Genomic DNA, 25,242 nt, shown 5'->3' on the forward strand with positions numbered 1-25,242 from the left:
GGGAGTTTTCTGTATTTTTAGCTTTTTTTTTTTTTCTTTTTTCAATATTTTTACCCGTGTTTACTGTGTTTTGTGTCACAGAATCAAGTGATGCCTTCAGATTCCATAGTGTAGTATGACCTTCTCAGAAAGGGCGTATAGCTCAGTGGTAGAGCATTTGACTGCAGATCAAGCGGTCTCCGATTCAAATCCAGATGCCCCCTTCTTCAAATGAAATAGATGTTGCTGTGGAAAATAATCTGTGGCAATGAGTAATTTGCCTTGATGATATATTTATAATATATCTGTTATAAATAATATTGCATTACAAAACTTACCCTGAGCACCCCAAAAAGTTAATTCTGTTCATCTGACATGACTGAAACTAGCCCACAGAATGATCAAGAAAGTGACCTCACAGCTAGTTTCAGTCATTGTGCAAAGGTACTGTTTATAAGGTTGGGGACACCTGCAGTCAGCTGAGACTGAAGAAAACGCTACGTCCAGATGAACAGAATAAACATTTGGGATTTACTTACCCAAATGTTGGTGTTAAGTACTTATTTACTTAAAACCTCCAAATTTAGAATTATGTTCTTTAAAGCTTGATTTGATACATGGAGTTTTGTCCTTCGTACCACTGACGTTAAAAGTAATTTAAGATTAATTTTAGAAGTATGTACCTTGAGGAGCTTCAAATAGTATGAAACCCATGCTATTTACTACTTATGTATAGACCTAGACTGTTATTAGTCAAATAAATCACTTGGATTTTACTTTCTTTTCACTTGAGCCTCAGTGTCAAGATTACAGTGGTAAAGCTCAGTGGTAGTGTTCAACTGTAGATCTCTTGAGAATCAGTGTTAATGATGCAGAGCTGCTTGTTGTAGGGGGTATAGCTTAGTGGTAGAGCATTTGACTCCAGGTCACGAGATCTCCGGTTCAAATCCGGTTGTCTCCTTTTTTATATCACTTTTTAAGTTTTAGGTTTGTACTACAGGAACTCTTTAGCTTAAACTATATATCTATATCTATCTATCTATTTATCTATATAGTTCCTGTAGTACAAACGTGATACTGTCAAGTTTGATTGTTTGTTAAACAGTGATACATGGCGCATATACATGGCCAATAAACGCAATTCTGATTCTGATATAAAAAAAAAAAAGGGGGCATCCGGACTTGAACCGGAGACCTCTTGATCTGCAGTCAAATGCTCTACCACTGAGCTATACCCCCAAAAGCCCTGTTGATCACTGCTATTGTAGAGAGTCATTGAGAGGCACACACTATAGCTCACTGCAGATCAAGAGTTCAAATCTGGTTCAAATCCAGACGCCCTCCTTTAGAAGACTGCCTAGATGACAAAATCACACTCTGCAGATTCATTAATCTAATAGCATTGAGGTCTCTCTATAAAAGAGTAAAAGTAAATCCTTCCTGCCAGTCAACCTGCAAAAACATATCTGAAAGGCAGATAAAATTCTTAATGTCAGCTGTTGTCCGCCAGTGTGCTAACACTGGCCAAAGAAGCAGGACGTGCCGGGGCTTTATTGTGACAATAAGGATATGATGATAAGCAGGTGATCTGCTCCTCTCACACTTTTTAGCATTTATTTTTTGTTCTAAATTCTGGCCTGCGCTTGCTTTTGTTTTGTATACATTTCAGCATCAAAAAGACAGTAAAGGAAATTCAAGCAGTTAAAACCCAATATATGAAACCCATTCCCTTAACTTTATTTGTATGACCGCAGATTGTTTTCACCCTAATAAATTACTCAGCTTTTACCTGCTTTTCATTTGAGCTTCAGTGTTGAGATTAAATATCAGAATGCATTAGAAAACAAGCCCAGAGCACCACAACTGAAAGATGAGACCTCAAGTTCCACACTGTGTGCAGTCATACACAGGGGGGATAACTCAGTGGAAGAGCACTGCAGATTAAATTGTCTCCAGTTCAAATCCAGATGCCTTGTTGTTTGTGTTGCTGTTTAAGAAACAATCAAAATCGATGGTATCAGGTTGGTACTACGGGAACTCTTCAGCTTAAACTATATATGCATCAATCTATTTATCTATATAATTCCTGTAGTACAAACGTGATACTGTCGAGTTGGATTGTTTGTTAAACATTGATACATGGCACATATACATGGCCAATAAACGCGATTCTGATATTAAAAAAAAAGGGGGCATCCGGACTTGAACCAGAGACCTCTTGATCTGCAGTCAAATGCTCTACCACTGAGCTATACTCCCTTGAAGCCTTAACAATCACTGCTATTGTAGAGAGTCATTGAGAGGCACACACTATAGAGTTCAAATCTGGTTCAAATCCAGACGCCCTCTTTTAGAAGACTGCCTAGATGACAAAATCACACTCTGCAGATTCATTAATCTAATAGCATTGAGGTCTCTCTATAAAAGAGTAAAAGTAAATCCTTCCTGCCAGTCAACCTGTAAAAACATCTCCGAAAGGCAGATAAAATTCTTAATGTCAGCTGTTGTCCAACAGTGTGCCAGTGTGCTAACACTGGCCGAAGAAGGAGGACATGCCGGGGCTTTATTGTCATTGCCGTAACTTTGTGCTGAACATTGGGAGTGTCAAGATTTCTGTCTAAATAACAGATTATTAACAGCCTATTTATGCAAGATAATTCATAATTTTATTGGAGGGGTTATATTGGTTGGGTCTGATTATTGGGGGGGTCATAGCCCCTCTGGAAATTACGCCCCTGTTTATTGTGACAATAAGGATATGATGATATGTAAGCAGGTGATCTGCTCCTCTCACACTTTATAGCATTTATTTTTTGTTCTAAATTCTGACCTGTGCTTAGTTTTGTTTTGCGTACATTTCAGCATCAAAAGACAGTAAAAGTATCAAAGAGAGTGCAGAGGAAATTCAAGCAGTTAAAACACAATATATAAAACCCATTCCATTAACTTTATTTGTATGACCGCAGACTGTTTTCGCACTAATAAATTACTCAGCTTTTACCTGCATTTCACTTGAGCTTAAGTGTTGAGATTAAATATCAGAATGCAAAACAACTGAAAGATGAGACCTCAAGTTCCACACTGTGTGCAGTCATACACAGGGGGGGGATAGCTCAGTGGAAGAGCACTGCAGATTAGATTTTCTCCAGTTCAAATCCAGATGCTGTTGTTTGTGTTACTCTTTTAACAAACAATCAAAATCGACGGTATCAGGTTTGTACTACAGGAATACGTTAAACTGAATAAACTGTATATATGTATATAAACAAACAATATACGCACATGAAAGGGAATAGGGGGTATAGCTCAGTGGTAGAGCATTTGACTGCAGATCAAGAGGTCTCTGGTTCAAGTCCGGATACCCCCTGTGTTAAATGCATGCTGCAGTCTACTCTATTTATTTAGAGGCTGTTAGGCATTTACCATCTGACAGCAATACCTGTACAGAGTAAGTGAACTGATGGAGTAGCACTGGTGGCCCAGAAAGTCTTGTACAGTAAGAAAACTCCATAAAACGAAAATACAGTTACAATTCTAAAATGTATGCCCTGCCTGGATATCGAGATTAAATTCCAGTGCGCATGACTTAACTTATTAGACTGATGCTCGGAACTTTTAAATCTTCTGTCAGTCCCATTCAACTGATTACCGAACAAGCGTCTCTTTGTGCCGAAAGCTGCATCAGCGTGAGGGGGTGGGATTGGAGGTGGTGATGCTGCTGGTGCAGCTGGTGCTGCTGAAGGACGCGGCTTGCGGTGGAGCTGTCTGGGATGTGTTGACACGCATTTCTGCTCCCATCTCCTTGATTAACCCGGCAGCCTGGATGGTTTCGAGCCGCAGAGGAGAGGAAGAGGAATGAGCGCGGACCGAGCAGCGGCATCCTTATCATGCAGCCGCAGAAAATCACCACCCGTCCATTTTACGCGATTATATGAGCCGATGAGCGCCAGTTTATGTGTGCTTTTCAGACGGGCGGCAGCGCTGTGCAGACCCGGGAATAACAACGCAGGCCAACACCTCGCTGCAGCTACATACAAGGAATGAAAACGCTCCCAAGATGGTCCGCATCGCCAAGGCCCTGGGTTTGGTTATTCTGTGCGTCGCCGTGCTCATTTTATCCCTCATCAGCTACGTGTCTCTGAGAAAAGACAGCCTCTTCTCCTCCTCTAAATACTACATGGGAGGCCCGAGGATTATGTTTCATGCAGGCTTTCGGTGAGTGAGAATTTTTTTTCATCACAATGAGGATGGATGATCAGATGCAGAATTGAGTTGATGTAAACAGTGTGGCCTTTTGTGCACGACTCCAGACTTCATACTTTACCTTCTATATACTTGCTGTCTAGGTTCAAACTTTAAGAGGGCCTCAGCTCCCAATCATAATGTCATTCATGCAGTACCTTGTAATTAATGTTAATGGAGTATGCTGTTTCCAAATGTAATCAATCCTTTTCACATTTGCAAACCTCAATTTAATTGAATAAACATTACAACGTTACTTTCAAAAGCAACCCAATTAATTGGATGACCTTTATAGTGTCTAAGTGTAGTGTCTAAGAATGAATAATTTAGAGTTATTGATCAGATTTCAATCGAATCCACCCGTTTTAAGGCGGACTCTGTAGTTATCAAACCCAGGCAAAGGCTCAGTCTGTCATGGTACCGGGATTTCTGACCCAGTGTTTTGAGTTTTGTGAGTTTTGACATTCTGTATTAAGTTCATTTGCATTCTTAAGATCCCTAGGTTGTCTGTTCAGTATGGTTGATTAGATTTCCCCTTATGTCTTTGGCCTCTGTCTCCCTTTGTGTGTTTGTGTTTATTTAATTGTGAATTCTTGTGCCATTATCCCCTTGTGTTTTATTCCATCATGTTTATCGTGTTTCCCCAGCCTGTTATGTCTGTGATCTCCCCGTGCTCTCTCTCCCCCCTCCTGTCTGCGTCTCTGTGTCCTTCCTGTGTTACGTTTAAGGTCCGCGTCTTGGGTCAGTATTGTCAGTTCCGTGTCGTCCCTGTCTTGTTATGTGTAACCCTCATCATCTGTGCTCCCCGTGTGTTCCCACGTCCCTCATTACCTTCTGTGTATTTATGTCAGAATCTCCCTATGTTCCGTATCGCGCCGTCCCTCATGCTGTGTGCCTTTCGGTGAAGTTTAGTTTATATTTTCCCAGTCTAGTTTAGTTTTGTATCTTTCCTTTGAGTCAGTAAATAAAGCTGTATTTTGAGTTCATCCCCGTGTGTTGTGAGTCCTGCATTTTGGGTCCAATCTCCTGCCTGCACACAGAGATTTATGACACACTCAATAACGGAGTTAAAGAATCACTTGTGGGAAAGATGATAAGATGAGAAACATGCACAACATTATTTCAGTTCACCAAATCATCAAGCACTTAAAGTATCATTATTCAGTACAGACACTAGAAAATCACACGAAAAAAACTGATAATAGAGTTGTTTTATGTAAAGGTTTCTGAATTCATACAATACAAACTCTCTTTTTTAAGTGTGCTACTCGAAAGCACAACAGCTTCCATGAAATACACGAAAAACTGCATATGAAAAATAACTTTCGTTTTTCCAGCTACCTTGACTATTTGCTCCCTCCTTTTTCCTTTTCTTGCACGATCTCTCTGTCCTCCCCCTCGCTCTCCATCCTCCTCACTCAAATAGAAACTGGAAAATGACAAAAATATAATAATATAATTATTATTTATAAGAGAAAGCGGGGGATTCCCAGTCGACAAAAAGACAACACACTGCTTAGTTATGTGAATGTGGGTAAACAGAAGCTACAGCTTTATAATTTTTGGTGAATTTAAATGTTATAGTGAATGAAAGACAAACTGATCCATATCATTTTATAGCAATATTCAAACTGAATACAGACTGCTGCAGGACATAGACAGGTAACATCCTTTTGACTTGCTGTCACCTGGATCTGGAGCCGTATCATAAACAAACACTGAAGCCCAATTTAATCAGAATAGGAATCGAAATTTTTAACAAACTAAAATAATAATGCACATCAGTTTTATAAGTCATGGCAATGTTTTGTTGTATTTCAGTTAAAGTGTGTTTTAATTCTGCATCACTGATTTGTGTCATGTAATTATCTCTTCGTGTTCTTTCTGCTGCAGCAACAAAAGTCTTATTATTCTTGAGAAGCCACGAGCCACGCCTGTGTGTGAGCGCTCTGTAACATCATGACATCAACAACACTGGACATAAAACCTGTTTTCATTCTTTCCTGTACTGCTGTCAATAGAAAAGTTAGCAAAATAAACCATTAGAAGATAATTCCAGAAAATAATAATAAAATATGCTACAATTAGTACTAATAGTAGTTTTTAGGGGCTCTCTACAAAATAAATAAATAAATAAATAAAAACCCAAAGGGGTCTAAACTCATTTATGCCTCCTTTAAATCAAACAGAGAGCTGTCCAAGGTGCTGGACTTGTTGACCATATACTATGTACACAGAAAAATAACTCAAGGTAACTTACATAAAGGGCATGAAAATGTATTAAGTGTGATTTGCATGTGTCCTTTATTAATACAAAACTAGTGCCTAAGTCTTAACATGAATCCAAGTTTTAACTATATCTAAATATTTTCATTTTTCCCTCTCTAATCTTTAAAGAGAAAAAACAAACAAACAGTTGAATCATTTGAACATTTTTAGCTGTAATTATTCTAAACATTAAAGTCTTTTGAGTCGCTGATATGAAAAGCAGATTGACCAAAGTGTGCCAGGAGCAGATCTGATTGGATCTTTCTAAACAGCAGCCAGTATAGCTGCTGCTGTTATAGCATGATGACTCAGCTTCCAATGTTTTGTGGACATGAATTTCAGGTCTCAGTTCGCCATGAATTTCCTGGACCCCTCCTTCATCCCCTTAACTAATGCCCTAAACGAAGAGCTCCAAGGAAAACCGTCCAAATGGAAGTTCAACAAGACAGCTTTTTATCAGCAGAGGTAAAAGATTTGACTCCTAACTGAATTCTGCTTGTATTCTTTGTGAAACTTGAGTATTTTCTGGTCTGGAAATCAGACAGCATAAAACATCCTTCCTCTTCATTTTGTCTTCTGTTTGCTTCTGTTGTCCAACCAACATTCAAAACCAACAAGTGAATTGTTTGTGTGTCTAATTTTTCATATTTGTTATATGTCACTGTTGCTACAGACTTATGATGAAATGATCGCCAGTGGGGAAAAAAGGGAATACACCAGTAAACATGAAATATGTGTGTGTGTATATATATATATATATATATATATATATATATATATATATATACATATGTGTGTGTGTGTGTGTGTGTGTGTGTGTGTGTGCCTGTAACATGTGCTGTAAATAAAAAAGGGATGTAGCCGCTGTGATTGGTTTTGGATTTTTTTTTAACATCTTTTTTTTTTCAGGAAAGATATCTTCAACTACATCGACATTCCCAACAACTTTTCCCTTACGAAGAACAGCGTGCGTGTTGGCCAGCTGATGCACTTTGACTACTCCAGCCACAAGTATGTTTTCTCCATCAGTAACAACTTCAAATCCCTGCTTCCCGACACCTCTCCCATCCTCAATAAGCACTACAGCATGTGTGCCGTAGTGGGAAACAGCGGCATTCTCACCGGCAGCCACTGTGGCCCTGAAATTGACCAAGCCGATTTTGTCTTCCGCTGCAACTTTGCCCCCACCGACATCTACTCCAAGGATGTAGGCAAGAAGACCAACCTGACCACCTTTAACCCCAGCATCCTGGAGAGGTATTACAATAACCTGCTGACCATTCAAGACAGAAATAATTTCTTCCTCAACCTAAAGAAACTGGAGGGAGCCATCCTGTGGATCCCTGCCTTCTTCCTTCATACCTCAGCTACAGTAACTCGGACCTTGGTGGATTTCTTTGTGGAGCACAAGGGACAGCTGAAGATTGAACTGGCCTGGCCAGGAAATATCATGCACGACGTGAACAAGTAAGATCTGATTCATAATTTGCTGTTTTCTTCACCTGGTAACTGTTGAGCTTTGCAGGGATGGAGGATTTTTTAGGCAAACCTGGAAACCAGTGTGATTTTTCCATAGGCTTTTTAATTATCACAGAAAATGAAACATTTCTTTTTTGGGAATTTACTGCAACCTTATAAAGACTATCATGCTACTGTACTGCACTACTGTTCTGTAAGTCTATAAACAAATGACAGTAGACTATAGACCTATCATAGGTCTGTAGTTTTACATTTTATACTATGGGACACAACGTTAAAATAGCTAAAGCTTCTGTTAACCAAAGACCTTATTTCCTTATTTCAAACATGCAACCACACATCCACTGAAAAATCCCAGGTCAACCAGTCATGCAAAATCCTCAATCAGTTCCAGGTTCCTGCAGCTCTTTATATTCACATTCCTTGTCACCCAGTTTCTGCTTTCCACCTGTTGCTCAGAGAAATGTTTATCGGTTAGGTGTAGAAATGCTTTCTAACTTTATTGATTGAACAGAGAGGTTTATGTCACACTGAAGAAGAAAAAACAAAACAAAATAAAACAGGCTGCTTTTATTGGCAGCCAAAAAGCCTAAAAACAACTTAAATTCATGAAGAAACATCTCAAAATGAGAAAATAACATAAATCCCAAACACAGAAATCTAGCAGAGAAAACACAGGGTTTGCAAAAACTATAATCATACTAACACCAAAAGGAAAGACAGCAACTAAATACACAGTATGAGTGAAGGGACACTAACAAAGCTGGGAAAAGAACAGAGGAAGGCAGTAAAAGAAACACACACACAGACAACCACCTGAGGATATGACCTTCAAAATAAAACAAGAAATAAGTGAAGGAGGGACCAGGACAAAACTCACGCAGACAAAGAAGTGCACACAGGAACACAGGATGCACATGCAAAAGGAAAAAACAGGATAACAATAACTGGAATGCCAGTGATGTAATAGCTCATCCGACTCATGATCCATCACAATTGACAGGTTATTGTAATATGTGAAGCACAGAACCTATAAGTTTTGTTGTTATTGATTGGATATATTACACAAACTAATGAGAACTGAAATCCACTGAGAAGTCAGGGAGGCTCCTAAACAGGACAAATGAATCTTGTTTCACTAAAATGTGACCAATACTCTGGGAGCAAGTAAGTGATTCTTTGAAAATGCATGTGACCTTGACCTTGACCTTGATCACATTCAAGGAGGCCCATTTGTTGATCATTGCGCAATCTCACAAAAACCTGTGTGGTAATCTTGAAGGAGTAATAATTATTATGAACTATGAATGGACAGATGGAAAGACACCTGGCCGCGGTCCTTTGGCCAGATGAGCTAAAAATCAGAGACTTATTGGATGTCTTGTTAATATGTAACAAGTAAAACTGAACCACAGGCATTACAAAGACCAATTTAATCCACAGCTAATATGAAAGCATTGATATGACAGCACCGACTGATGTAAATGTGGGAATATTGTGGGAGTATTTCTGAAACCCTGGTGTCACCAACATGGTAGTTTTATTTAAAGTGTGGCAAACACTAAAACCATGACCACACAGTTAGGCCTATAATTAGTTGGTGAATGACTGGTTGCACTTTAGTTACATCAATACTTTTGTTAAACCGCTTGATTTAAAATGGAAAATCTGCACCTCCATCACATCTTGACTATTTGATTTAAAACTCATTGTGGTGGTGAACAGACACAAAATCACAAAAATTGTATCACCGTCCAAACATGTATGTGCTTAACTGTACATTACATGATAAAATCTTGAACAGACAACATAAAGTGAATTTGTGATCTATTTGTTTTCTTCTCAGATACTGGAAGACTAAAAACCTCTCTCCCAAGCGTCTCAGCACTGGGATCCTCATGTACACGCTGGCCTCAGCCATATGTGACGAGATCCACCTCTACGGCTTCTGGCCCTTTGGCTGGGACCCCAACACAGGCAAGGATCTGCCGTACCACTACTACGACAAGAAAGGGACCAAATTCACTACTAAGTGGCAGGAAACCCACCAGCTGCCCAGCGAGTTCAAGCTGCTCTACAAGCTGCACAGGGAAGGCGTGATCAAACTCAGCTTGACGCACTGCTCTTAGACATTCGATGAGTCCGGGATGGTTTAAGACGTGACTCCAGAGACCATTACAGACATACATTAGCTCAGTTCAAACTTCTGTTGTGGCACACATGATAAGCATGATAAGTGTTTAGGCAGTTTATGATCATCCTGCAAACACACACTCGTGTCACGTTGTAATTTTACATGAAGATGTCAGGCTCACTCGAGCTGCAGATCCCAGCATTGTTATTCATTCAACATGTTGTGTTCAGCACCACAGTTAGGGGCTTTCATGCAGCTCAGTTGCTTCCATTATTCTCCTTTGCATGACTGCTGGCTAAATAGTTTGAGCCAAACAGACGTCTATTTTAACTGGAGTCCACGGGGGATTCAGCTGTGGGAACGCAGTAAATTTCCACTTCTGCTTGAAACAGATTGATTAATCACCTTTACAACAGTATACCAATTCTGTACACTGAAATCACTGCCTAATCTCAGGGAAGGAGTTAGATCAGTGTTTTTTGTAATCAGATTTAATGCCTCCAGAGAGGTGTGGTTCCTGTTTTCAGGCCTTTTCCCCCACGAGGTGTCAGACAATCTGCACTGCTCTAGAAGATGGTATTTGTTTACAAGATTGTACTCTATATAAATATATGTGTCTTTTATTCTCTGTAGACAGCCTGACTGTCCACTTCAAAATTTTTGGAATAATAATCAACATTCCAACAATAAGCCATAAATTCATGGAGAGGCGTTTTGTGATCATTAGATCAGAACTGCAGAACGTGTTACCGGCCTTCATTACGTAGGTGTTGAGAAAATGAGACATTTCCAAAATCTACCAACAAGACTACAAGGATAATTTTCCATCAGTAACAATGAAAATATATGTAATGGCAAACTTACTTGATTTAGGATCAAATTTAGCCAAGTAATTTCTGATAAGAGATCATCAAGTTTTGTTATCATCATGTATAAAAGAACCGATGTTTACAATTAAAATATTATCAAAATACATGACAGACTGGAGCAACAGCTCCATCTTTTTGTAAATCCACGATTAAATCCCAAATTTCTCATTTGTGGGATAATAAAGGTTTATTCTAGGTTTATTCTATTCTATTACCAAGTCTGAATATCGTACCTAAGTTAGTTTAAAACTTAGCTTACTAAATTGGGACCTCAGGAAGCCACTGGTCAAACCCAAAACATGGTAATCCCTGACCTAACTACTCTGTAAAACTGCAAATCTTTCACACATTGTTTAAAAATATTTACCCGTGCAGATACAAGATGCTATTTTGTGAGTTTTAAAAGATCTGCTAACCAAAATTTATGATCCTTCAGAAGAGCCAAGCTATTTATTTCTGCTCTTTTACCACTCTTAATCAAACCTAAGTTATTAGGTAAAAATATTTATTTCACAGTTAAAGGCACCAGTGTTGCCAGATTGGGTTTCCACACAGTTTTAAGCTTAATCTTGATGGTTAAAATTATGTTGGACAGGTGAACAAAATTTAGCCTGTTTTGGGATCCTTTTTGATTATTTAAAAAATATGCATTTTAAATGATAGTTCACAATAAAACCCAAGAGTGTACGTATTTTACCTAATCAGAAATTGTCACGCCGGACTGTCCGCCATGACGCGAAATACTAAGACTTTATGTTCCAGTTGCTGCTCTGTTATGTCAGATATCAGTGAGAAGATGCTGCCACAGTGGGTTAAATGTATACATATATAAACTACAGAAAGGAGTAGGAGAGTGAGGTGAAGTATCTAAATCAAAGCTTATATGAAAAATAGTCAGTCATGGTGTTTTTAAATAAACAGTCTGAAATATTTAAAAGTATGAATGTACCTATTATATAAGTGGGTAGAGTGTGTGGATGCCTGGGTGCGCTAAATTGACTATGGGTATGTGCAAAATGGAACACAGATGTGCATGGATTGTTACTTTGGTTGGTTTTAAGTGATACGTGATAATTGTTTGTGGTTGACAACAAGTGTTTGCCTGCAAACTGACAAGAATAATAGTAAAAGAGGCTTCTGCTTCTCTCCCTCACACTCTCTTGCTTGCGTTTGTGTGTTGATATAAGGATTTCTGTTGGGAGCCATTGGGCACCAGCGTGAATTGCTCTTGAATGTGGTGCAGTGCAGTGGTGGATTGCTACTTACTCCCAGAGTATTGGTGAGATTTTAGTGAAACAAGATTAATTAGCCCTGTTCAGGAGCCCTGCTGACTTCTCAGTGGATAAATGAGTACTTGGTAAATACTTCAGAGGGTTACTTACACCAGCGGTTCCCAACCCCTGGGCCACGGACCGGTCCCCGAGTCGTTTGGTACCTGGCCGCGATAGTTGTGGCTTGGGTGTGATTTATGGAATTTATGGTTTTCAGGGTTTTTATCGGTTTTATCGTTAACTCGGTTTCCCTGGGTCTTTTCCCGTGTGTTATGAATAAATCTTCTTTTTTTTTGGTACCAGTACTGGTTTTATTTTGTTGTATTTATCCGCGACCCCTGAAAGGCCGGTCCGTGAAAATATTGTCGGCCATAAACCGGTCCATGGCGCAAAAAAGGTTGGGGACCGCTGACCTACACAACCAAATGCCTGAAGTGTTCACGAGCAACCAACCAACTGCTAAAAAAAAATGCTCAGTGAGGAAGTTGTATGTCTACCTTAACTGTACCAGGAATTGAACTCTTGAGATTAAGAATCTCTTTTGCGAGGGTGTCCTAGGCCAACATAGAAAGCACTGACCTAGCAACCCTGTGGAAATATGTGAAAATGTCGGTCGTTTCCAAACAGAAAAACCCCAAATCATCATTAGTAAAGACTTTATTATTGAGCTGTAACATATCTTCCAAATCTGAACGGTTTTGTGGTTAGCACACTGTTAGCTTGGTTAGCTTAAAGGGAGTTGTGCATAGTTGATTATGCTAGCCTACTTAATGCTGTTTAGTGGAATGTAGTTTTGCTTTTACATGATATAATTTCAGATCTTGTAAGTTTAGGTTTACACATTCAGATTGTTTCTTTTTCTCCTGTCTAAATGGAAACATTAGGGAGCTAATGTTAGCTAGCTAGTTACATGAGAGTGGGTTATGATATTTATTATTTAGTAACAACATATTTATGCAACATGCTTCAATAAGTATGCTTAAATTCTCACTTAGTAAACACAAGCTTGGTTTAAACATACAAACAAATGTCAAAAATCATTTTTGACCAGGGGCTACCAGACTCGGACCACCTTGTGATGTAAATCATGGCTCAAGTGTGGCTTAAAACATCAGGAAATAGAACTTTTTAAAATAATAACCGATCTTGAGGTTTCCCACTATGTCCAAAATACCCTGCCGACGATTGAACTTCACTATTTATTAGACAGCTTTTGTTGACTGAAGAAATGTTCTTTATTCCTACCGTAACTGTATCAAATTCAATATTCGTGATGCAAGATAAAATGAATGAATGTTATATGGCTTATTGCATCTTGTACAAACAGCATGAAACATTTAAGTGGTAATGCATGTGAGGCACTAACAGATCTTTTAGGCTAGTTTTATACAACCTTTTTGAAGGGTAAAATTTAGTCATTTGCTATTGTTTGTATTCCTGGTGGTGTATTCCTTAAGAATATCACTGGTGTCTTTGTATGAGAGCTGTTTGAAGGCTAAAAAAGAACGCTGTATTCCACATGGGACCAAACTTCTACAGATCAACTTAAAAATGAACAAGCTTTATTTTTTATAACTGTAGATAGTCCTGGGGTCTTAAACAGTCCACCTTATCGTGCCAGACTGAAACAGACTGGTGGATATAGGGCTGAGGAAGACTGGACCCAAACAATAAAAGCTGGCCACATGACCATCCCATGACTCTGCAACATGTGCTCCTTGTTGCAAATTCCAGCTTAGGCTGAGGTTTAACACACAGAGAAATGCAGTCATGCACATTTACCATATGTAGTGTCTGTTCTTTCGTCTTGTTCAAATGAACTAATTCAAATCGTTAACTTGTTTGTCTAACCTTTAAATCACAGTGCAGTCACGACATTAAAAGCAACAACCATGAAACTGCACATCTTGTAAAAAGGCAGCCAAATTTTAGGACTTTGATTGTTATAGACGTGTAAGAATAATTTAAGCAGTCCCTTCACTGAATGTTTTGTAGGTACACCAAAGACCATGTGCTTAAAGTAGAAATAATGGAAACTGATTTGTGAAAGCTCTATGACAACTAACGGCAGTAGACAGTAAAAAAAAATGGAAGTGGCAACCCTGTAAACCTCCACTGATTTGTAAAGTCTGAATATGAAGCCTCAAGCTAAGTGTTTTCGCCATGACCACCTTGGTGTTTTGAGACTGCCTGTGGCAAGTGAGGGCTGGATCTGGCTGAGAAACTAAGGACATGTATGCTCATTGGCTAAAGACTTGCAATATCCTGATCATGACTTACAAAACTAACCTATTGAGTTGATTAAGTAATGATAAAAATGTTTATAAATGTCACAGACTGAAGGAGCGAAGGGTGTTTTTCCATATTTCTATGTAATAGGACAGGAAGTCTTTTTGCAGCCAAGGGAGTCGCCCCCTGCTGGATGCAGGGGGCAAAGTTTGAGGCACTTTGGCTTCAGAACACTAGGGTAACCCCACAAACATTTGAGGTTTTTAGGGCTGACACTTGCCTAATGGCCACTGTTTTGCAGAGATTTGCCTAATTAAGTACATTCATAGAATTTCTTTGTAAAGCTATGAATGTCCTCCTTCAGAGTTATTTGTTGGAAATATCCAGTGGTATACTGCTGGGCATTTCCTCCTCTAAGAAAATTTCTTGTAATATTTAAAATCAGTGTGCAGAATGTGTGTAAAATATACTGATGCCAAGAAACTCTGTGATGATTGTATTCCAGTCAGAGTAATATAATTTTTTTGTGCATTACAGTATGTTTAAATGACCAGACAGTGATGTGCATTACCTAAACATTAAATGTGTTTATTCCAAATTGAGGACTATACAGGATTTGTTCTTTAACAACCCTTTAACATTTCTGTACTTGTGTTTGATCTGCATGCTGATTTTGTTCCATTATGCTGCTTATGTACATGTTGTATAAAAGTCATAAATCATGTAAGTGACTGTACTATCCTGGTTGTTTGATCAACAGCAATCATCCAAGTAAGAAACCATGTCCTACAGTAAATGTTTTTTGATTATATTCCATGATAAATATACATTATGTGCCTGCATATTCTTTCCATCAATGCCTCAACGTGTCAAATAAACAGTATTTTTCTCTGGTATGACCCATTTGGAGATTAAAATAATTTTTTAAAAAAGTAAACTAACAACAACTACATAAACTAAATGAAATTGCTGGCTTTGCAATATATTTGCAGACACAAAAATCTTATTCTGCTTGAAATAGTGGCTACACATAAAGTCACATATACTTTACATATAGAGACATTTTTATTGTCCCCGAATTTCAGCTTCTTGCATTTTTACTACTCTTCCATGCAAGATTCCTCAATTTGCAAGATGCTTAAATGCTCAAAGGTTTTATTGCATAGACTATTTCACACTGTTATTAACCCTCCAACCGTTCCTGGGTGGATTTGCAGTGGTGCTTAGGACACACAGACTGTATGTAAGTGGCTAGTGAAGTCCTCTTGTGAAGCCCCACACTGGGTATTTTCACCATTGCCATCACACCTTTTTAAAACTACACCTTACCAGCCCAGTGTTGAATCTGACTACAATGGGATTTACAGTTTGTAAATCAAAAATCTTTTATTACAAATATTACATTTTAACATATGAACTTCAGGATGTGTTTAATATAACTGGAAACTGCCACAAGCCCATAAATTAATCAAGAAAATGTTTATTGAGAGCCAGGGGCCTTTTCCCCCCAAAACTTCTTTGGAACTGGAAGTCTTTTGGAATTGGAAGTCTGTATTGGCATTCAAAGCCAGAGGCTATGTCCATCTTTTATATACAGTTAGTGGATTTGGATAATTTTAACTTCCACTTTTAGACAACTTTCCTCACATTATCTGTGACTGAGTGGAATCATTGACTACCAGCTGCCTGAGGCAGCAAAGCAACCCCAGACCAGAAAATTTCCAACATCATGCATCACACTTAGTATGACTTTCCTCTGGAAAGCACCCTTTGGTCTTCTCTTTCCTAGTTTTTGTATGCCCAGAGAAGGCTTTTGTCTTTATCAGCATTCTGAGCCTCTTTGGAGAGTAGACATGTACGCACTGGCACCAACAGTTACCTGCACATACTACGACTGAGTTTTGGGGACTATATTTGCCACTGGTATATGATTTACAGTGAAATGATTATTTCAAAAGATTTCATAGGATTCTGTAGAAAGTCTGAGAGTTCTTCAGATACTCACACCGCACATTTCAATGACAAAAAGAACAACACACCCAAGATGTCAAACGTTTAAATAAGCCAGACCACATGTTTAAATATCACTGCATAAAGTTCTTCAAAACACTAGTAACCCAACCACCTAATTTTACACTTAAAGAAAGATAAATGTATCAGTGTACTTACTTTTTCTATCTGTCTTGTATCTATCTATATTTTTAATCATTTTTTTGAATTATAAAAATTACTCTGGGGCATTTGTTTGAACCCATATCTTTATCTGTGGTGTGTTTGTACGAACATGTCAAAAGAGCCAATATTCGACCTGTTCACAGTGCTGTGTAAGTAACGTTACTTGAAAATGGGAATGAGGGCCAGGAATGTTTTTCAAACAGACATATATGGAAATACAGTTTAAAAGGTAAAAAGTTTTCAATTGTAAAGAGCTTGAAAGACACAGGTATTGACTGGTTATTTGCCAAGTTGTTTCCTATGTGTAGACACAATACTGGCTCATCTGTTGAGTTGCATATTTTCCGGTGAATGATTATAAGTCAGCTAAAGTGGCTTAAATAAACATTCTTCAGAAAATGTGTTAAAAACAGCCAGTGTCCAAAGAAAAACTTTGAATGACCTTCAGAAAGTAAAGACCAACATAATAAGAAAGTTTGGCTCCTTGGATGCAAAATATAAAGAAATAAGGGGTTCAAGACTTTTACATAGTACTGCAGTTTTTTATAAGTGGACATACAGTTGTTTCATTTTGCAGTTTTCTTTTATGTTGTTTCTGACAATACAAAGTGTGTGAATAAATAACACTAGAAGATGAATTTATACTGTAACAATAATAATGCTTTAAATGAAACTTTCCAAAGCTCTTCTCCTTTCATGTACAGTATGGGCTTATATTTTGCTTGATTTTAGGATCTCAAATGTCTCCTTTCACAGGCAGTGTTGTAGATCTCTAGAAAATGGTAGGATCTCAAAATGCAGTGATATATGGTGTAAAAGAGAAAAGAGGAGCTGGTGGTTGCAACATCAGCAGGCACATCTCCTCCCCACAGATGCCTCCTCCACTTCATGGCTGGAGACGGGGCTGCCATTGGGTTCTGAGCCTTGGCCCCCGTATGTGCTCTGCTCCATCCTCTTCATCACCAAATTCAGCAGGGTGGTCACCGCCAGGTCCACATCAGCACCCGTCACTGCACTCGTCTCAAAGTACGGGATGCTTAGGAGAATGTGGAACAAGAAAAAAAAACATTAGTTGATCTTAGAAATGATTAGCATCTAAATCTGCTTATTGTTTTACAATCCGAAATGAGGCTTTGTGTAAAAGGTTTTTTTTTACAGATCCAAGATCAGGGAAAACTGTTGACCAGCACCATCTTATGGTGACAGATTTAAAACTAGATTTCCGTCATCTTCAAGGAAAAGAGAAAATAATTTCTAATCTGAACTCATTAACTCATCATGAACCTGCAGAAAACAGAAACGTGATCTTTGATGAAGAAATCACAGTTACCAGATGAAGCTATATAAATATAAAATGATATTAAATTTTAAATTTAAAAGGATAGCACCAGAGTAGTGATAGCAAACAATTTTAATAAAGTGTCATTTCGCTTTGGTCTGGCTGATAATGTCTTTCTCAGCAATTAGGCTGTAAAAATATAATGATCCCACTGTCAGTTTGTATTTGTAGGTCATGCTGAAAAGCCCCTTTGGGCTCCAGCTTGGAAAATGGGGTCTCATTCGGGATAATTCACACCTCTGGCTCAAATGAACTTATCAGTTCAGGCAACCATTTTCATCTATTCAAACTTTCTCTTGACCTTCATAATGTATGAAGGTCAAGAGAAAGTTTTTTGAGAGACCTACTAAAATTGGAGAAGCTAAAATGAGTAAAAAACAATTCAAAAAATAATAATTTACCACAGAACAATAGCAATAAAAGGTTACAGTAACCTTATATTTAATGTGGTAGAACGTCAGGCTTAATAAGTCTTCTGAATATTAAAAAAATAAAACAGGACATAAGATCAATAAAAGTCATACACAAAACTGTAAACTGTTGTCACATGAAGTTTGGTTATTAATTTAATACCATGGCAGTATTAATAAACAAACAAACAGCAGCCATATTTATGTTTGCACAGAGGAAAAAAATGAAAAAACAAGTATGAAAGTACACTATTACGTCTCTTTATGGGTACAGACATATTTTTTATGATTAATACAGTGTTTGTAAGGCCTTACCCATATCTGTCTGCCAGATCTCTGGCTTGCCTGGCGTGAACACTTCTCATGTCTCTGACGTCTGCCTTGGTGCCCACCAACACCACATCTGGACTCTCACAGTACGCGTTGGCCTGCAGCTGACCTGAAACACAGAGGAAGTCACGTAAAGCCTCAGCATACATGAGAAAAAACTCAGAATCATTCAAGATTATTATCTGTGCAGCAACATAAAACTAAACATATTGATTGGAAGCAGAACAGGGGGCTCAGTGGAAACATACTCATCCAGTTTCTGACATTGAGGAAACTTTGCTGATTGGTCAAGTCAAACATCAACAGGAAGCCCATGGCATCTCGGAAGAAAGCTGTGGTGAGGCTGCGGAACCTAAAAAAAAAGCAGATTTTTTAGAAAGCAGATGTCAAACTGACATGTCTAAGCACCTGCTGAATGGATTTAAATACAATACAACATTCATGGTCCCAAGAATCCTACTGGCGTTTGGGATTTCTGTAACTGCATCCCCAGCAGACCCACAAGGCTAAAATTGTTTTTTCTTAGCACAGACTGTATATAAAAGATGGAAGATGTTACTTGCATTGTTTCTAGGAGGTAACTACTCTGGTTCCAAGAAGAGAAAATAGCTTTCAGTTTGGTTTTTCAGTGGCCTCAGCAAAAGTTATTCCAGTTTATGGTCTTTATCACTAGTTTCAAGTCTTAGCGTAACATTAAGTAGGATGATAAAAGTAGAGTATGCTTTAGCCACTACCTTATGAGCGTGTGGGTTACTTGATAAAGTCTGTGCCACCTTGTACACATGGTGTCTGGTTTCATAAAGCTATGATGGAGAGGGCTCAAAGAAATAGGACTTCAGTAACAAGTGTGTGACATCAGAGTGGCTACACTAAAGTAAGGACTATGCAGTCCTGAATACACCTTTAGTGCTTCTACAGGAAGGTAAGTAGCAGCAGGGGGCTGCTAATCAAATACATTTAATCAACTGATCATCAGCAAGTGTGAGGATCTCTTTAAATGCAGAATCTATTGCATTTTGCTTGTCTGGAGCATTGAGGGGTGAGTTAGCACAATCCTACAACCTTTCTCAGATCAAACAACAAATTCAGACAAGCGCCACATTTCAGACTCTACAGGCCTCAGTTAGCATGCTAAAGTTTACAGTGTTGGGAAGGTTACTTTTAAAATGTATTCCACTACAGATTACAGAATACATGCCCCAAAATGTATTTTGTAACGTATTCCGTTTCATTACTCAATGAGAGTAACATATTCTGAATACTTTGGATTACTTAATATATTATTAAGCTTTTTACAACTACATGAATGTACTATTGCTGTGTAATTTATTACTATTACTGAAGGCTACTCGCCATACCAATACTAACTAGATTTTTAAATCTTAATATAAAATGAGTAACAGTAGGGTGGACATTAGGTAATGCTGCATTTTTTGCAGCGATCTCATATAGAAAACTATAAAACAGGTCAGCGGCTCCGAACCGTAGTAAAGGGACCTCTGGCTAATACGTCGGGTTCTGTGTCGGGCTCGTAGCCGAAAACTAGCTTTACTTTGTTTTCTGGGTCAACTTTGCGAGAGACAGAGAGAGGCGTTGAAAGGCTGCTCCAACTGAACTTATTGTTGTTTCGGAGAAAAACACGAACACAGCGTACAGTCGAGCCTTAATAGCTTACTTACAACTGGGCTCGTCAGGCACTCTTTTGGCTGCAGTGGTTATTATTATATTTACATGCTTCCATTTCCCGTTTCTGGTCGGTGACAACTCGTACTTTTCCACTCTCCTTTTTCTCCCTCCCTTGCACACAGACAGATAATGAGTATAGCAGTCCATTCTCCCTGCAGCACGGACTACACTGCCCATGAGGCTACATCCTTTAGGGCTATGCCTGTAACACTCTGCCTGTTGCCTTCATATTAAATAATTTTTTGAATAATAAATTTAAAAAATATTCCTTCACATCATTGTACGGGCTGCAAGTAGGGGTGACATGGGTCGTGAGATTGAGACACAGACATTAGAGTCTCTTAATGTGATTTGTTTGGGTTCCCACCAGTGTGGAATTACCAAAAATAGAGAGGGCATAGCTTAGCATATAAAGCAGGAAAAGACCGCTGTGTAATCCATTTATTTCAACAAAGTAACTGTATTCTGAATACCACCTTTTTAAACGGTAACTGTAACGGAATACAGTTACTCATATTTTGTATTTTAAATACATAACGCCGGCACATGTATTCCGTTACTCCCCAACACTGAAAGTTTGTGACAATACAATTAGCAAAAGACTGAACAAGTGTGGCTTGTATGGAAGAGTTGTTCTCTCTAAAAAGAACATGTCAGAACAAATGACAAGATGTCAGGAACAATATCTTTTGGACAGATGACACCAAAGCAGAGATGTTTGTCCATAATGCACAATATGCTGTGTTTAGCTTGGAGGAAACCAAACACAGCATATCAAGGCAAACACCTTATACCACCTGTCAAGACTGTTAGTGGAGGGTGAAGATTTAAGCTTGTTTTGCAACCACAGGACCTGGGCACCTTGCAGTCATTTAGTCAATCATGAAACCCTCTGCATACCAAAGTATCATGTGCCTGACAGCTAAAGTTGGTTGAAACTAAATGATGCAACAGAACAATAATATCAAGCAAATCTACAAAAAAATGCTGAAAAAGAATCAAGATGCTGCAATGTGCGAAAGTTCAGACAAATATTTTGGCAGGACATTATTAGAGTTGTGCATAAAGAAATGCCAGCAAACCTCAGTGCAGTATTGTAAAGAAGAGTGGCTCAAAACATAACAATGCTGATGCAATCATACAAAAAACTTCAAGTTATGGCTGCTACAGGTAGTCCTAGAAGACACTGAATCAATGGGTGTATTTAGTAGTTTACTGGATTGAAATCAGTTGAATGCCTCAATATTCTGGCTCACGCTTCCACACAGACTTTAAATTGAAATACACATTTTGTCGAAACTCTCTGTATTTGCTGTAGTGTTGGCATCAGGCCAGAGAGAATTTGAAGTATTTATTTGATTTTAGAGCAAATCAGCAAATTTCAGCATTTGCTTGCATTTAGCTCAAAGCACCAAAGTGCAGCCTCACTGAGCTGCTTGAGTTAAGGATTTAAAGTGATTACACAAGAAACATAAAGATACATAAACAGACATTAAAAGCACTCAGGACTGTAGTTCAGTTTAAAGTTCAAACAAACAAGTAAAAAAGCCTACAATTTAAGTTGTTTTTTTTTAAATAGGTTTTTATTCAGTTCAGTTCAGTTTTATTTACATAATACCAAATCCCAACAAAAGCTGTCTCATTGTGCCTTTAAATACTACTGTATTTGTTACCATCAGTGCTCAGGCAAACTCATAAACTTTTGTTTCTACACTTAACTGAGGTATTTAACTATGCACACTTCAATAAGGCCTACTTATAGTTTGTGTTAGCAGAGAGCATATAAGCATATAAACTCACTTTCAGACCATTTATCCTCAGGTTTTAATTTAATTTGTCATAAAAATTAATAATGTATTTAAACTACCATTTTACATGACCACTGGGATTTCACCAAAGTAAGAAATGTTCAGTTTAGCTCAATTACAAAACTGACTTATGGTCATCTTTGATCTTATGGATGATGTAAGAAGAAATCCAGACATAAAAAGTTATATAGATACTTACATGGAAGTGGAAAAAAAAAATCTTATTTCCAGGCAAAATCCATTCCGGACATGAAATGGACTACATAAACCAGGTGTGAGGAATTAATTATCAGGTGCAAAGATTTTTTAAAATGATAAATAATGTTTTGATGCTCCACAAACACACTTATTTATGAAATATTAACTATGAATTATGAAACAAAGAAAAATTTAGTAATTACCTCTCTTGTCCTGCTGTGTCCCAAAGCTGAAGGTGAACTCTGAAGTTCTTCTCAGTTGCCCCATCTACACCTGTCCCAGTATAAACCTAAAGCAATACACAGAGCCCAGTAATCAACTCAAAAAGTTCAAAATGCTCCACATCCAAACCAAATTACACGATTTCTATTTTACGTTTTGTGTCGTTTCTTTGGATTAGCAGGATGCGTGGACGGATGCAACACAGTTACACTCATGATAGGGATCAAGCAAAATAGATAATTTGATATAACAGGTCTACTTTATGGAAAAAACTCAATGTGACCATAGCTGTACTGGCAACATAATACCACACTAATGTTTTAGTTTCATATAAGCAGCTAATAGAGATGTCTTTTTTCTCTTGGCTACAGACTTGACTACAGAGATTTCCATATAACATAAAAACCTTGCATTTTCAGTATAGCTGATTATATCAGGAAAACTAAAATTAGGGTTGCTACTTCAGCTTTAAAATCGCGGTTTTACTTACTAAGGATTTACAGGATTTAATTTTGTTCTTTGTTATATTTTTTCAAGAAGAAAGTATTAAACTTTTGGTTTGTAATTCTCTATTTTGTTTTAATTATTTCCCTAAGACGAGTTTGGCAAACCCCCATTTAACTGGCCTTATTTTGTTGTGTTTATTAGACATTCAGTTAGAGTTTCTTCAATAGATTATTATTACCATGTTACTAACAACCTGAGTTAACACATTTTTTCTAACAGACGATGAAGCCAGAAAATAATTTTACCCTCTATATGCATACTTTTTCTTTATTATTGTTTTAAGTAAGAAGAACACTCTCAGATCGAGATCGTTTTTTAGTCCAGTGAGTATTTGCAGATTTTTCTTTGTCTTTCTTGTAAAATTTTAAATAGTTTCAATAAGTGTGAAAAGTTCTACTAACATAGCGCAACCTGAACGCCTCAATTTATTGTGACTTGCTGCAAGAAGTCAGTGAAACAAACAAACAAACAAAAAAAGACCACATATGACTGTTAACACAAAGACAACAAAAATTTTTAAAATAACATTTGATACTAAAGATGCAGATTTCAGTGGTGGAGATCAATATTGGAGGGAGTCTGGGGATCAGCACTTCAAACATATCTTTGTTTCTTTTATATTTCCTACAATATAGCTCCACTAGAATGCTTTCTTGACTCTGGTGATCCCACATTAACCTGACAAATAATAATTTGTTGTGTACTCTAATAAAAGTTAATGGCCACTTATTTCTGTATCAAACATTATCTGCCAATTATTATAAAATACTTAAAAAGATAAATGTGTAAAAGGCTTACCTGGCCTTACTGAGTTTTTGAAATGGTTTTTTCCCTATAATTTAAATGCAATTAACATGTACTCACCACTCTCTTTTCCCTGAAGTCGATGCCCACTGTGGTTGTGAATTTGCGGTTGAACTTGTTGTCAGTGTACCTGTAGAGGAAGGTGGTCTTTCCCACTCCCGAGTCCCCCAGAGCCAGCAGCTTGATCAGATAGTCATAGTCCCAGTTAGCCATTCTGCAGCTGAGTGCCGAACCTGCCACAGAGTTTAGCTCACAGTACAACGCTTTGCTGGTTTTCACATGTACCAAACCATGAGAGTTGAGACACATGTGGGAAAATAACAACTTATAAGGTTAAATTCTTCAACCTAAGCTGCAGTTCTCAGTCTGAGGCTGTAGGACCATCACACAGGCTTAGCAGGACGTCATAACTCCCCACTCATTAGGCACTGATCAGAGAAGGACTAGCACATGACTGGAGCTGGCTTCCACATGAGCAGTCAAATGCCTCTCCAGAGTTTTCTCTAACTTTGCTTAGCAAAACCCAGCTTGTTTGGCACACAGAACTCCTTTTATTGACTTAAAGAGCTATGGGCAGACAGCTCAGCAGTGCATGACGCTACTCTGTCATCGCAATGCTTTGTTTACACTGTCAGCTGGGGCTAGTCCAGTAAAGGCAGGATGGGAAATCCCATTTAATGATGCCAAATAGTTAAAAGTATTTTTCTTACTCCCTTATGTACTTAAAAAAACATATATTAAAAGAGATATTACCATGTCTTATTCTGTGCAATCAAGTGACAAGGGTGCTGCTTAATTAACCCTCTAATGATTAACAAAAAGATTTACTAGATTAACACAAAACATTACTTTAGTAATTTTCTAAATAGTCCAAACACCAATAATATACCCTCAGCACACACAAACCATTAAAACTTTAAAATCTTACCAGTCTACGTGGAGAAAATGAAAACATCCGTTCACAAGTTGCACCGCTTGTTCTTATTAAATAACCACTATCATCATTCGATGGTACATTGCATAGCCTGAACCTTACCCCTGTGTTACATGTGATCCAGGGAGGAGTTTATAACCAGCTGCTGCTGTGTTTACAGACCCTTGTGTTTTCCGCTGTTATTTATGAGTAAAAAGGGCTCTTTGAACACTGGATTGTCTGTGGATTTAAGTGGAAATGGTCCAACCAAAAAAAACCAAAAACACAGGCCTCACGTCTGGAGGCTCAGTGAAGTAATCCTGCTTCTAAAAACAAAGCAGTCTATAGACGTTTTTAAGTTCTATAAAAGGTTTTATTT

General features: G+C 38.0%; 2 protein-coding genes and 3 non-coding genes across 6 annotated transcripts; 2 read left to right on the plus strand and 3 right to left on the minus strand.

Annotated features, from left to right (window-relative positions):
- Positions 1-1,146: 1,146 nt before the first annotated feature.
- On the minus strand, positions 1,147-1,218 carry trnac-gca (transfer RNA cysteine (anticodon GCA)). The gene has a single exon. It is a non-coding gene; the product is annotated as a tRNA-Cys (tRNA).
- A 948-nt stretch (positions 1,219-2,166) lies between these two features.
- Positions 2,167-2,238, minus strand: trnac-gca (transfer RNA cysteine (anticodon GCA)). The gene has a single exon. It is a non-coding gene; the product is annotated as a tRNA-Cys (tRNA).
- Positions 2,239-3,274: 1,036 nt separating this feature from the next.
- Positions 3,275-3,346, plus strand: trnac-gca (transfer RNA cysteine (anticodon GCA)). Its single transcript has one exon. It is a non-coding gene; the product is annotated as a tRNA-Cys (tRNA).
- A 333-nt stretch (positions 3,347-3,679) lies between these two features.
- On the plus strand, positions 3,680-15,367 carry LOC134638766 (alpha-N-acetylneuraminate alpha-2,8-sialyltransferase ST8SIA3-like). The gene is made up of 4 exons (XM_063489640.1): positions 3,680-4,194; positions 6,832-6,954; positions 7,399-7,956; positions 9,815-15,367. Exons 1-4 carry the CDS (start codon positions 4,037-4,039, stop codon positions 10,095-10,097), a joined length of 1,122 nt encoding a protein of 373 aa, XP_063345710.1. The 5' UTR covers positions 3,680-4,036; the 3' UTR covers positions 10,098-15,367.
- A 502-nt stretch (positions 15,368-15,869) lies between these two features.
- On the minus strand, positions 15,870-25,003 carry LOC134639257 (ras-related protein Rab-27B-like). 2 transcript variants are annotated; one of them, XM_063490377.1, is made up of 6 exons: positions 24,879-25,003; positions 24,011-24,183; positions 22,621-22,706; positions 18,974-19,077; positions 18,711-18,834; positions 15,870-17,682 (listed from the first exon to the last, which is right to left on the minus strand). In XM_063490377.1, exons 2-6 carry the CDS (start codon positions 24,161-24,163, stop codon positions 17,493-17,495), a joined length of 657 nt encoding a protein of 218 aa, XP_063346447.1. In that variant the 5' UTR covers positions 24,164-24,183; positions 24,879-25,003; the 3' UTR covers positions 15,870-17,492. The 2 variants fall into 2 exon arrangements, with proteins under 2 accessions (XP_063346447.1, XP_063346445.1); XM_063490375.1 differs by lacking the exon at positions 24,879-25,003 and having other exon boundaries at positions 24,011-24,628.
- Between the last annotated feature and the right edge of the window lie 239 nt (positions 25,004-25,242).

The sequence above is a fragment of the Pelmatolapia mariae genome, linkage group LG12 (assembly GCF_036321145.2).
Source record: "Pelmatolapia mariae isolate MD_Pm_ZW linkage group LG12, Pm_UMD_F_2, whole genome shotgun sequence".
NCBI classification, from domain to species: Eukaryota; Metazoa; Chordata; class Actinopteri; order Cichliformes; family Cichlidae; genus Pelmatolapia; species Pelmatolapia mariae.